General features: G+C 41.1%; 1 protein-coding gene across 5 annotated transcripts in view; it reads right to left on the bottom strand.

Annotated features, from left to right (window-relative positions):
• The window catches only part of LOC117360863 (rac GTPase-activating protein 1-like), a 116,493-nt gene that overhangs the window by 34,048 nt on the left and 68,048 nt on the right, over nucleotides 1–14,397 (bottom strand). For 4 of the 5 annotated variants that reach the window (XM_033945388.1, XM_033945389.1, XM_033945385.1 and 1 more), the window contains 2 exons: nucleotides 9,814–9,984; nucleotides 7,827–7,925 (listed from right to left, as the gene is read on the bottom strand). In XM_033945388.1, coding sequence (XP_033801279.1) covers nucleotides 7,827–7,925; nucleotides 9,814–9,984 — 270 coding nt within the window. The remainder of the gene's footprint in view (nucleotides 1–7,826; nucleotides 7,926–9,813; nucleotides 9,985–14,397) is intronic. The other variant, XM_033945387.1, reaches the window with a different exon arrangement.

Below are 14,397 nucleotides of genomic sequence, written 5' to 3'. Positions count from 1 at the left end.
ACCTTAGTAAAAGGAACCCCTACAGCAGGGGTCTTCAAAGTCCCTCCTTGAGGGCCGCAATCCAGTCGGGTTTTCAGGATTTCCCTAATGAATATGCATTGAATGCAGTGCATGTACATAGATCTCATGCATATTCATTGGGGAAATCCTGAAAACCCGACGATTTGAAGACCCCTGCCCTAGAGTTACACTTCAAAATCTTGAGTAAGGGAGAGAGGCAGAGTCCCCAGTTGACTTCTGAGTTATCATGAACAATTTTGGAGTTTTCATCTAAATGCCAATGCTCTTGTTGGTTTTGAGACTGAGTGGATTTCATTATTATAAACAATTTTTGGATTGAATTGATAACTCATTTTAGATTGGAGAAGTCATATGACACCATCCTTTCATTTCAGAGCACAATGGAACTAGAACATGCATTTGAGACGATGCCCAGAAGCAGCATTTTCAAAACATGGACCATGTCTTGATTGTTGAGAGATGATATGAGGATATAATGTGTAGGCAACTGGAAAAAGGGATTCATGCTAACTTTGTAATTGACACTCAAGCAAGGATGATTGTTTTCTCGACTAAGTGGACAGTAAGGGAATTTTTTAAGTACCTTCTTACTTCTCATTTCTAATCTTAATGTATATTTTCTTCAAACCGCTTAGAACCTAACGGATGTAGCGGTATATAAGAAATAAATTACATTACATTACATTACTTGTTTTATGTATTATTGAATTTTGTACTTGTGCACATATAGATATGATTGATATAAATATCAAGGTCTATAATGAATAGTCAAAGTCACGCTAACTCTAATTTATAAGTGCACATTTAAAAAGAGAGTATAGACCAAATGATGCCCTATAAATATTAATAAACTGGTGGTATGCTGGCATGGTAATTTGATTGATTGGTTTTGTCCTAGGTTTAAAAAAGCTTAAGTGTGATAAAGATTACGGAGGTGTTAACTTTCCAAGTTTTTATGAATATCACTTGGACAAAGTTCCAAATGGTTGTTTTCAGAATCGCAATCATTATCGCCTGCCTGGATTAAATTTGAAGAAGCAATGTTTGACGCGGCCTTATGGATGATACTATTTACTACTAACAAGTGTGATCCGAGAAGGAATTTGGTGATCGAAGCTACTAAAACAGCATTTCAAGAATTGGAAAAAAACCTGTCAATTTCAAATGGAATGAAACATTCTGGGCTCCAATATAGAATAATTCAATGTCCAACTGTTGATTGGAAAAGAGCTGGGACACTATGGACTCCTTTTACAAAGGTGCGTTAGGGCCTTAATGCAAGGAATAGCGCGTGCTTAAATTCCCCACGCGCTAGCCGCTACTGCCTCCTCTTGAGCAGGCAGTAGTTTTTTTTGTTAGCACGCACTATAGCGCGCGCTAAAAACGCTAGTGCACCTTTGTAAAAGGAGCCCTATATCAACAGGATTGGTTACCATTCTCTCTTCTAATAGAAAAATAAGGCTTGCCTAAGCAGCAGCATTAGAGGTGGCTTCAACTCTTCCATTGTATTAAGTCCGTGCATTCCCAGATTAAGATACAGGACGTGCAACCGGATTGCGGATCACTCTGTTCTTCTTTATCAAATTGTAAACGAGCAGCTTCCCAATGGTACAAGCGATTGAAACTTAACTTATGCAAACAGCCAAAGGGGATGCAGAGAAATTGGGAGTTTGACCTAGACAAAAGATTGGATGAAGCTCAATGGAAAGCAGTATGGATATTAATTACGACCTCACTTTATTCAGCAAGTTTAATGCAGTCTTCTTTTATATTACATAAGGCTTTGTGGACCCCATTAAAATTGTCAAAAATAGATGACTCAAAGAAAATTTTGCTGGACTTGTAAGGAGGCCATTGGAACTATGGAGCATATGCTATTTAAATGTCCATATGGAGAAAAGTTTGGTCAACTATTTCAACTTTGCTCTTCGTATCGGAACCATTAACTTATCCAATAATTGTTAGGGGGGTTCGGTCTAAAGTTTGAATTAAACACTTATAAAGTGCAACTATTGAAAAATCTAATAACAATTAAAATGATATCTAATTGGAAAGATTTCTCCAAACTGGATTTTAATATTTGATGGAGTAGTTATTCTTGTATAGTACATACGAGAAAATATATGCAGTTAAGAGTGGCAGTTTGAGAGAATTTAAGAAAATATTGGATTGTTTGTTTAAATTTAATGATTAAATGCGGATACTATATTGGATTGCATGTTAGCAGTGCTGCGCCACCCAAGGCCTAATTTTTGTAAATTACAATTTTAGTTTTTTCATGTTTATATTGTATTAATACTGTTTTTAATGTAGTGCTTTTCTTAAAAGTCAATAAAATATAGATGCATTTACCAAAAAAATACATGTTACTCCTGGCGGAATTCAGTGAAACTGCGCAACGCAGAGTCATTCAGAATCTCCACATGCTGCCTACTGCCAACACAGAACCCTCTCTGCTACAGCGAGGCTTCCGGGTTTGTGGCAGGCGGCAGGCAGGAATCGATGCTGTGAGTCTCAAGAAAGATGTCAATCTGGCTTGAGACCTGGTTTTATGTTTATTCTTCATAATCTGTGCAGAAAACAGGACAAGGATCTGCCTCGATACTAGTGTTGCCGGATTTCTCAGCAGCTTTTGACACGGTGGATCCGAATATGCTTACAAGACTGGCAGAAACAGGTACCAATGGCACAATATTTACATGGTTCAAATCCTATTTGTCAGTCAGACAACAATCCTTTCTCTTCAGCAATAGCACATCATTACCTTAGGCATTGAACTGTGGGGTACCACAGGGGTCCATACTTAAGCTGCATCGGTCAATGGACACAAACATAAGCATTGTTATACAGTGATAGACCAAAGGTCCATCAAGCCCAGAATCCTGTTTCCAACAGTGGCCAACCCAGGTCCCAAGTAGTAAAACAGATTTTATGCTGCTTAGCCTAGGAATAAGCAGTGGATTTCCTCAAGCCATCTCAATAATGGCATATGGACTTCACTTTCGGGAAATTATCCAAACCTTTTTTAAACCCTGCTACACTAACTAATTTCACCACACTCTCCAACAATGAATTCCAGAGTTTAAAATTACATGTTGTGTGAAGAAATATATCTTTGCTGGTTTGTTTTAAATCTATTATTTAATAGCTTCATTACATGCCTCCTAGTCCTAGTCATTTTGGAAAGAATGAGCAAGTGATTCACATCTACCCTTTCCACTCTACTCATTATTTTATAGACCTCTACCATATTCCCCCCCCCCCCCAAGCCAAGCTAAAGAGACCTAGCCACTTTAGCCTTTCCTCATCCTTTTTATCATTTCCGTCTCCTTTCCATGTACCTTTTCTAATTCTGCTCTTTTATTTTTTTTTTAGATACAGCGACCAGAACTACACACAGTATTCAAGGTGTGGTTGTATCATAGAGCAATACAAGAAAGAGCATTATAACATTTTAATCTTTGTTTTCCATTCCTTTCCTGATAATTCCTAATGTTCAATTTGCTTTCTTAGCTGCCGCCACATATTGAGCTGAGGGTTTCAACGTATCCTCAATAATGATACTTAGATCTTTTCCCTGAACTGTGACTCCTAACATAGAATTCAGCATCACCTAGCTATAGTTCAGGTTCCTCTTTCCCACATGCATCACTTTGCATTTGCTCACATTAAACCGTCATCTGTCATTTTGGCATCCAGTCTCAAGGTCCTCGTGAAATTTTTCACAATGCTGTTGAGATTTAACAAATTTGAATAACTTTGTGTAATCAGCAAATTTAATTATTTCACTAGTTAGTCAACTCGTCACAGAATCTTCTCACTCTACCAGCTTTCCTATTCAAGCTGGGAGTGTGTCCACACCTTGTGGAAATAACACTGTTCTCCAGACTTAGATCAAAAACTAAGCTGTGTTAGATTGTTAAAAACAAAGGCTGAAAAACCTGGTGGGAGAATAATGCTACACTCAGGATCTCTTATAGCCATGCAGTCTCAAATATGGCAACAGTTCTCTCACACACTAGAGAAGAAGGGTGGGACTTCAGCTCTGTGAATGTAGCCTAGCTCTCTGAGAGAAACAAGGCCCTCTGGGGAATTAAGTCCACAGAGCACACCTTACTCATACATTTAAACACTTAAAGTTGCTCTTGTATAAGAAACTGAGTAAATGCCCAAAGTGGGGGCAGAACAAAGGTGGTTAATAACTAGCTAAGTTAGCTATATTAGCTAAGTTTTGTAAGGATGAATTCAGAACTTCAGCACCCCTTTTACAAAGCTATGGTAGCGATTCCCAAGCGGCAAATGAGACACAGCCCGTTCAATTCATATGGTGCCGGGACTCAATACCATGGCTTTGTAAAAGGAGCCTTCAGTAAGCCAAGTTATAATTTGCACAGAAGCTGTTTCTAACAGATAAGGGCACGCATCCAAAGGTCATGGTTCGGTAACCAGCTTAAAGATTTTGCTAAATCCTAAGAAATTTTAGCTAGTTTTATGTGCTACAAGATGCAGCATGATTTTGATAATTATAGCTAACGGTTGGATATTTATTTTTTTGTTTTTAATGGAGGATACGTTACGCAGCTGAATTTAAAGAGTATGGACAAATTCCCAGAGGAAAAGTCCATGAACTATTATTAAGGTGGACTTAAAGAAATATATTACTTTTCCTGGAATAAGCAGTAGAGAATCTACCTTGTGGGATCCTTCCAGATTTTGTGTACCTGCATTGGTACTGTTGAGAAAATAGGATTCTGGGCTTGAAAGACCCTTGGTCTGATCCAATTTGGAAAAGCGGAGACTGAGAGGGGACACGATACAGACTTATAAAATCATGAAAGGCATAGAGAAGGTGGAGAGGGACAGATTCTTTAGACTAGCAGGGACAACTAAAACAAGAGGTCATTCAGAAAAACTGAGAGGAGACAGATTCATAACGAATGCAAGGAGGTTCTTCTTCACTCAGAGAGTGGTGGACACCTGGAACGCGCTTCCCGGAGAGGTGATAAGACAGAGTACAATTCTGGGGTTCAAAAAGGGACTGGATGACTTCCTGGAAGCGAAGGGGATAACAGGGTACAGATAGAGGTTTACCTTACAGGACATTGAGCGAATAGAGTATGGACATTTTAGGTTAGGTAGGGAACACTTTCAGGTCATGGACCTGGAGGGCCGCCGCGGGAGCGGACTGCCAGGCATGATGGACCCCTGGTCTGACCCGGCAGAGGCAATGCTTATGTTCTTATGTTATAAGAGAGAAGGCTTGTATGGTACATTAGTGAGCAGAGGTCAGCTGCAGAGAAAAGACTAGAAAACAAAGTGAAATTCAAGAGTCAGCAAAGGAAGTTGTGCAGGATTTCTCTATTAGGTGAAGGGATTCTGGGAGACCTTTTAAGAAGATTTTCAGTCATCTAGCACTGAAGACTTTTATGGGCTTTAAGCATCAAAATAGCAATTGTATGAGAGCAGCCACATTTAGGAGTATCTTGTGTGGAAATGTTCACCATATTAGCACTTAAAACTTGTGCATCAGGGCAGCTCAGAGTTATTCTGCAGACAGAAACCTAAACTTAGCTAGTACAGATTTCCAAGGGGAGCCAGATACTCCCCAGCTCACACTCTGCCCAAAGTTACATCCCTGCTAGATTTAGGCCCCTATGCTTATACCCAGTTTATGGCTGGCGTAACTCGGGGCAACGATCCCGGCCTAGATTTGTATTCTGTAGCAGAACCTGGACATCATCGGCATCTATGAGGTGTTTAAATGGAAGCATCCACTTGTAGAATTGCCCCACCTTGGCCAAGCAGTCTTGAATTCAGATACACTGTCGCCACCACCTCCACTAGGAGGCCGTTACAAGCATTCACCACCCTCTCTATGGAAAAAATATTTTCCAAGGTTACTTCTGAATCTACCCCCTTTCACTGTCATCCTATCCGCCCTCATTCCAGATCTTCCTCTTAATTGAAAATCGCACAGATAAAGGCCAAATGGCCCATCCAGTCTGCCCATCCTCAGGATCCACTATCTCCTCCTCTCAAAAGATCCCGGAGCCTGTTCCACGCTTTCTTGAATTCAGACACAGTCTTTGTCTCCACCACCTCTACCAGGAGACTATTCCATGCATCTACCATCCTTTCTGTAAAAAAGCATTTCCTTAGATTACTCCTGAGCCTATCACATCTTAATTGACCCTATTATATGCCCTCTCAGTCTGGAGTTTCAGTTGAAAGAGACTTGCCTTATGTGCATTTGTGCCACATAGGTATTTAAACATCTCTATCATATCTCCCCTCTCCCGCCTTTCCTCCAAACTATACAGATTGAGATCTTTAAGTCTGTCCCCATATGCCTTATCACGAAGACCACACACCATTTTAGTAGCCTTCCTCTAGACCGACTCCATCCTTTTTATATCTTTTTGAAGATGCGGCCTCCAGAATTGTACACAATATTCTAAATGAGGACTTACCAGAGTCTTATACAGAGGCATCGATACCTCCTTTTTCCTACTGTCCATACCTCTTCCTAAGCACCCTAGCATCCTTTTAGCTTTCGCTGTCACCTTTTCAACCTGTTTGGCCTCCTTTAGATCACCACTTACAATCACACCCAAGTCTCGCTCTGTCGTGCACATAAGTTTTCCACCCCCTAACTGTACTGTTCCCTCAGGTATCTGCAGCCTTGTATTTCTTAGTATTAAATCTTAGCTGCCACATTTCAGGCCATTCCTCAAGCTTCACTAAGATCTTCCTCATGTTTTCCACACCATCAGTGCTGTCTTCCGCCAAGAGGCAAATCTTACCTGACAGAAATGTACAAAAAGAACAGGCTGAAGAACCAAGACTTGAGGTAACATTCCTTTCGTCAGAGCGATCTCCATTGACCTTCCACTCAACCACTTCTTGACCCAGCCTGTCACTTTAGGGCCCATCCCGAGGTCATTCAATTTATTTATTAGACACCTTTGCTGAAAGCAAAATGCACCACATCTCACACTCTTCCTCTATACAATTCTCAAAAAGTAGTTAAGCTCTGGAACTTGTTGCCAGACGATGTGGTAACAACGGGTTTGGACAAGTTCCTGGAGGAAAAGTCCATAGTCTCCTATTGAGACAGATATTTATTTATTTATCCAATTTTGTATACTTTCCTCCCAGGGAAGCTTAGAACGGTTTACATGAATTTATTCAGGTACTCAAGCATTTTCCCTGTCTGTCCCAATGGGTTCACAATCTATCTAATGTACCTGGGGCAATGGGGGGATTAAGTGACTTGCCCAAGGTCACAAGGCAGTGTGGGTTTGAACCCATAACCTCAGGGTGCTGAGGCTGTAGCTTTAACCACTATGCCACACTCTCCACCGCTTCCCCTGTAATTGGTAGCATGGAATGTTGCTACCAGGTATTTTTGACCTGGATTGGCCACAGTGGAAACAGGATACTGGACTAGATGGGCCATTGGTGTGATCTAGTATGGCTATTCTTATCAGGAAGTAGGATACCTCCAGGGTACCAAGAGGAGCTCACACCCTTCATCATCCCTAGAAAGCAAAGATTGATTCATATGTGTTAACAAGAACCCTGAAAAATTCAGGTCAACAAGGTCGAAAGCATCTGAAAAGTGCAGCAAGACCAAAGCTATAGAGGAAGCCAGATAGATCACATGAAACTGGATATTAGATTTCCCTTGATAGCCATTTACATGTCACTGCTAATACACTAACCTTATTACAGTAATTACTTTGTATAACACTAGAGTGTGTTGGAATGGATGTCTAATCATTTGGCTATAAGACATTTCCTACCTCCTTCAGCCCTCGTAGTTCGATCTCGCTTACACACCGACGTACGAGGTCTGGAATCTGGGGAGCTGTTGAGGGAGCAAAGTCTGCTAGCACCCCCTGCTGAGAGAAAGGAGAAGAGCAATTCATTTGGTAGACTGCCTTTCTACGCTTCAACCAAAGTGCTTTACTTATATTCTCTCTGTCCCTAGTGGGCTCACAATTGAAAGGTTTTGGGGGGTTTTTTGTACCTTGGGCAATGGACTTACCCAGAGTCACAAGGAGCTGCAAAGAGAGATTTTGATTTACTCACCTTTTCAAACTCATATTTAGATGGAGTTATATTCAGGTCTGGCATATATTTCTCAGTCCTAAATTAGCTTGTTTGGAACTATACTAAGCCCCTTAGGCTCTAAAGTTAGCTGAAGATTGGCAAAAATTTAGAAGCACTTTTTTTTAAACTTATTAGGCTATTGTTGGAAGCAGAATAATGGTCTAGACCAGCAGTCTCCAACTCAAAGCCTTCGCAGGGCCACATTTTGGATTTGTAGGTACTTGGAGGACCTCAGAAAAAATAGTTCATGTCTTATTAAAGAAATGACAATTTTGCATGAGGTAAAACTCTTTATAGTGTATAAATCTTTTCTTTTGGCTAAGTCTTAATAATAATATTGTCATTTATAGCTAAAGAGACATATGATCAAAAAACGGTTTTATTTTACTTTTGAGATTACGATAAACATACCGAGGGCCTCAAAATAGTACCTGGCAGGCCGCATGTGGCTCCCGGGCAGTGAGTTTGAGACCACTGGTGTAGAATGACCATTGGTATGTCCCAAATCCTTCCCATGCATTTCTAAACAGTCTTCCTAGCATCTAAAGGGAAATCTTGCTTTTCTTGATTACCAATTTGGATTAAACAGTGGGAAAAGAAGTAACTTTCTGCACTAATTGAAACAAACATTGTGCCCTGGCAGGATGAAAGTCATAGGATACTCAGTTAACCGACTGTCAGCTTGAAGTGAATTAGAGATTCGGCCTTGTTCCTGCTGAAGCTGAAAAAACTCGGTGTGATGTGGATTACAAGCATGTTTTTGGAACGAATTATGCTCGTAAACCAAGGTTTTAGTGTACTAGTAACCTTCAAGATAAAATGAGTGATATTTAATTCTGCACTTTACACTTTAAATCAAAAATTATCTATTAAAATTAAATTATTCAACTGGATAGTTGAAGAACAGTTTATCTAGAACCTGCACGTCAAGCTTAAGGCAATGACTGCAAGGAGCCTGGAGGTTCTTAAGAAAACTGTAGTGGCTTGAATTTGTGAGTAATCACTAACGGTGTAATACTTGAGGTGACTATTGAGGATTGGCTCAAGCTAAAGGATAAAGTGAGCCGCATTGAGTACTGTATCTATCTCTGCCATCAAAATGGCTGCCACAAACCCCAATGGCAGTCTCACAAGGCTGCCACTGGAGGTCACGACAGCCATTGTCTGGGTGGGGGTGAAGAGAGTGGAGGAAGGAGGGCGTTCAAGTTGTGACTGATGTAGGAATGGGGCCAGTTTCGGCTTTCCCATTTTAAGTTTTGGCCTTTCTCTATGTTGAACACCTGGTAAAAGGAGAATACATATTCCAGGAATGGCAAAAGAGGGAGAGACGAGGCTGTGAACTGCTTTTTTTTTAAATGGAGATTTTTCCATTAATAGGAGGGGTGCAAAGAAAACCCATTAGAGTAAGACTGTCTGGGAATGGCCAATAGAAGCCAGGCAGGTCTCAGACAGGAAGGAATGGCCCACACGCCCACGTTTTATCTAGAACAGAGAGATTCTGGAGCAGACTTACGTGCTACAACTATAAACCCCCAGGATGTAGGGAGAGAAAACACTGCTCTAAGTCTAGGGAAAGGGAAAGTTACTGCCAAATCAAAACCCTCTCACATTAATGGGTCCATTCTGTAGCCGTGGAAAGGATGCTCCCCAGCTCTAAAAGACCTCTGCAGTTCTCACCATCACTGGTCTAGTTTTGCCTGTTGCCACCGGAACACGGGGGACGCACACATTAGTGAAATTCTCTCTGCATTCTGGGTGCACTACGAGCTGGCAGTCTTTGCATTTCAGGGACTGTTTCCCAAATCGGATCCTTTTACTACACACAGCACATGTTTCAACTCGGATCACCTGCGAACAGAAGAGAAGAGATCACTCTTAAGGTCCTACCTTCAAGGTTATAATTACAGGAGAACTCACCAGGGTTGACCTGCCCTCCATGAATTTGCATTAATTGCAGGACATTGGCCTGGAGCGAGGGGGGGAGGGGGGGGGGGAGAAGACCCCTGTAAGCTGAGTAGCTGATTCACCTTGCTTTCCATATTATCTATATCAAGGCCCTGAGCTCCTCAGATATGCATAAAAGTAGGATGATCAATGTACCGGTTACATAAGTAGGATGATTCATTATGGCATAACTATGCTGCATTAATAACTCTGTATTGTAACACCGCTACAGAAGCTCATGAAAACTGCTTTCGAGTTGACTCCCCAGCCATTAGTAGCGCTATAGAAGTTCTCAATAAACAATAACCACCTTTCCTAAATAAGCCTCATCGTAACCTGGGCTTAACTTAGGTGTTTAGAGCTTCTCGTTTGTACTCCAAAAATCTCCCCTTCCTCTGTTAGGACCCTTTCGTCTATTTTTGAAAAGCAAAAGTGTTATTCTGTACTTCCCAGATCTTCAGTTTGTGAACGGCTTCCCTGCTCTATTATTAAATACAAAATATATTTTCTTTACTATGTCCAATTGGACTGAATCCTGCTCATTTGAAGGTCATGAAGCTGCTTCCTAGCCTCTAAAAGACTTCCCCACAGCTCCTTGTCCTCAAGAACCACCCCGAGTTTCCCTTCCAGCTCCTCCAACAACTTCTCATAAGATGCCACACTTATTAATTTACCTCAGAGGATGGCCATGAGGATCTTCATTACTGAGGCTTCACCATGAGTTTTAAGAGGGAAATATTAGGGAGTCATTTAATAAGCTATCATTCATCCTCCAGTATCTGTCTCAAACTGTGAGGCCCTCAGTTAAGAGTTACACAACTAGGGGTATGGTTGGACCACACTATTGACTTACTATCACAGTCATGGGCCTTCAAAACTATATCCTGTGTTAGCATTAATATATCTATCCTTGAATACAAGTGATGAAACTTATGATAAGAATGTGTAAACTCTACATAGCAGATTTTTATGCCACCCTGTCTTTGCACCTCCCTTGGGCTCCAGAATTGGTGAGAAGAGCTAAAGAAAGGGGGTACTTAGGGATTTAAGCAAGAGTTGAATAGAGACAGGCAAGACACAGAGGTTAAGAACATAAGAGTTGCCATACTGGGACATACAGGATACTGGGTCCATCAAGCCCAGTATCCTGTTTCCAACAGTGGCCAACCTAGGTCCCAAGTACCAAAACAGATTTTATGCTGCTTATCCTAGGAATAAGCAGTGGATTTCCCCAAGCCATCTCAATAATGGCCTATGGACCTCTATTTAAAAAAATTATCCTAACCCTTTTTAAACCCTGCTAAGCTAACTGCTTTCACTGCATCTCTTTTGGATGGCACTGGGGATTAAAAACTGAATTAACACTGACCAAAGACTTTCCATTCCAGGAACACCTCCACTCCTGTGGTTTGGTGTAATTTTTTGCATACAGATCTAGTGGGGAAATATTTGAACATCTACCCCATCGTCTAAATAAAAGATTCCACAAAAGAAAATATATATAGAGAGAGAGCTAAAGACATGACAGACAAAAATGGTTTAAAGAACCCAGAGGAAATTCTAGTACCAATAGAAAAATGAACATGTAATGCTGAACAACTATTCAGTTTGCTAAATGTCAGGCAATATGAATTTATGCAGATGAAATACTGAAGAGGCTGGTAATTAATCTTGTGACAAGTGGGTACATTGAGGAGAGACTTCCATTGCAGCTGGCCCTAGTGCTAGAATGTTTCAAGAGACTCCTCAACTGTATGAACTTACATGGAAAATCAGGGGAGGGACATTGCATGGTGACACCAGGAAATACTTCTTCACCGAGAGGGTGGTGGATCGATGGAATGGTCTTCCGATGCAGGTGATTGAGGCCAGCAGTGTGCCTGATTTTAAAGCTAAATGGGATCGAAAGGTGGGATCTCTTCGCAAAGGGAGGTAGGGAGGGTCATTGGTGTGGGCAGACTTGATGGGCCTTGGCCCTTATCTGCCGTCACCTTCTATGTTTCTATGTTTCTATGCTAAAAGCCTGAGTGAACTGGAACTTGGATACCACCCAATACCAAAAGCTCCTATTAGAATTTACCCACTATCAAATACTTGCTTCAGTTCATATCTCAGGCCACCTATTAAGGCAAACCAAAGAGCAGGAAAAACCTCAGCAATGTATGGAGTCATCTAGAACAAACCAGAAGATCCTTCAAAACTCCCCGTTTCAGTCATTGGCATAAAAACCTCCCTCTGCTAATGATATTCTTTTACTTTTTTTATATCCTTCAATATTTACGCATTTTATTTATTTATTTATTTAAACCGCCTGCGGATAACAACGATACATACATAATAAAACAGAACATTGCAGATTAATAAAATAACAGCAAACAATAAACAACTTACACATATGCCTTAAAATAAAAAGCCAAGCAATTACAGGATTACAAAGTAACCAAACAGACTTTTAAACTTTTCCAAAATGCCCCAAAATCAGAGGTCAGACGGTTAGAATCTGCATGTCAGAATATCCCTATAAGATGAAATTACTTATATAATAATTTATTAGTTAAGCCTACCTCCTGTGGAAGTTCATTTGTTATTGCCCGGAAAAAAGTGGATCATTAGAAAAGTCCATGATTTGCCAGATGTTCTTATCGAAATACGACAGCAGATAAAGGCCAAATGGCCCATCTAGTCTGCCCACCCGCAGTAACCATGATCTCTTTTTCTCTCTGAGAGATCCCACGTGCCTATCCCAGGCCCTTTTGAATTCAGACACAGTCTCCGTCTCCACCACCTTTATTGGGAGACTGTTCCACGCATATACCACCCTTTCTGTAAAAAAGTATTTCCTCAGATTACTCCGGAGCCTGTCACCTCTTAACTTCATCCTATGCCCTCTCATTGGAGAGTTTTCTTTCAAATGAGAGAGACGACTCATGCGTATTTACATTACGTAGATATTTAAGCAACTCTATCATATAAGAACACTGCTGCTGCTGAGTCAAACCAGTGGTCCACCATGCCCAGCAGTCCGCTCCCACGGTGGCCCCTAGGTCAAAGACCAGTGCCCTAACTGAGATCAGCCCTACCTGCGTACCTTCCGGTTCAGCAGGAACTTGTCTAACTTTGTCTTGAATCCCTGGAGGGTGTTTTCTCCTATAACAGCCTTCGGAAGAGCGTTCCAGTTTTCCACCACTCTCTAGGTGAAGAAGAACTTCCTTATGTTTGTAAGGAATACATCCCCTTTTAACTTTAGAGAGTCCCCTCTTGTTCTCCCTACCTTGGAGAGGGTGAGCAACCTGTCTATCTACTAAGTCTATTCCCTTCATTATCTTGAATGTTTCGATCATGTCCCCTCTGTGTCCTCTTTTCAAGGGAGAAGAGGCCCAGTTTCTCTAATCTCTATCTCCCCTCTCCCACCTTTCCTCCATACTATACAGATTGAGATCTTTAAGTCTGTCCCCATACGCCTTATCACGAAGACTACACACCATTTTAGTAGCCTTCCTCTGGACCAACTCCATTCTTTTTGTCTTTTCAAAGGTGCAGCCTCCAGAACTGTACACAATATTCTAAATGTGGTCTCACCAAAGTCTTATACAGGGGCATCGATACCTCCTTTTTCCTACTGGCCATACCTCTCCCTATCCACCCTAGCATCCTTCCAGCTTTCGCCGTCATCTTTTCAACCTGTTTGGCCACCTTAAGTTCATCACATACAATCACACACAAGTCCCACTCTTTCGTCAAGCATATAAGTTCTTCATCCTCTAAGCTGTACCGCCCCCCCCCCCCCTAGGGTTTTTGCAGCCCAAATGCATGACCTTGCATTTCTTAGCATTAAATTTTAGCTGCCAAATTTCAGGCCATTCTTCAAGCTTCACCAGGTCTTTCTTCATTTTATTCACACTATCTGACATGTCTACTCTATTGCAGATTTTATGCATGTTTTTTTTTATTGTTTATTGCTATTAAAGTAGGGTTTGAAGATCAGGCTCACTCTGCTCTTTTCTATTGGATTTGTTTTAATATGTGGCACGTGATATGAACTGAATTAAGCAGATAATAGTAGGTAATGTCTGTATGAGCTTTCTGTATTGGGTGGTTTGACTTGACTTACTATCCCTATTAAAAACATTTTTGGATTAAATGACTGGGATTCAATACCACAGCCTCTGGGTGCAGAGGCAGCAGCTCTACTGCTAGGCCACTTCTCACCTTGCATTAACAATATCAGTAATGTATTGATGAATTATCCTTATGGGTTTGCTTGCTCTTCCTCCTTTCATCTCAGGAATAATCATGTAATCCTCTGGCCAACCTCAT

This window comes from Geotrypetes seraphini, chromosome 5 (assembly GCF_902459505.1).
Source record: "Geotrypetes seraphini chromosome 5, aGeoSer1.1, whole genome shotgun sequence".
NCBI classification, from domain to species: Eukaryota; Metazoa; Chordata; class Amphibia; order Gymnophiona; family Dermophiidae; genus Geotrypetes; species Geotrypetes seraphini.
Note: the sequence above shows the minus strand (reverse complement) of the source record. Positions and strands in the feature narration are given on the sequence as shown.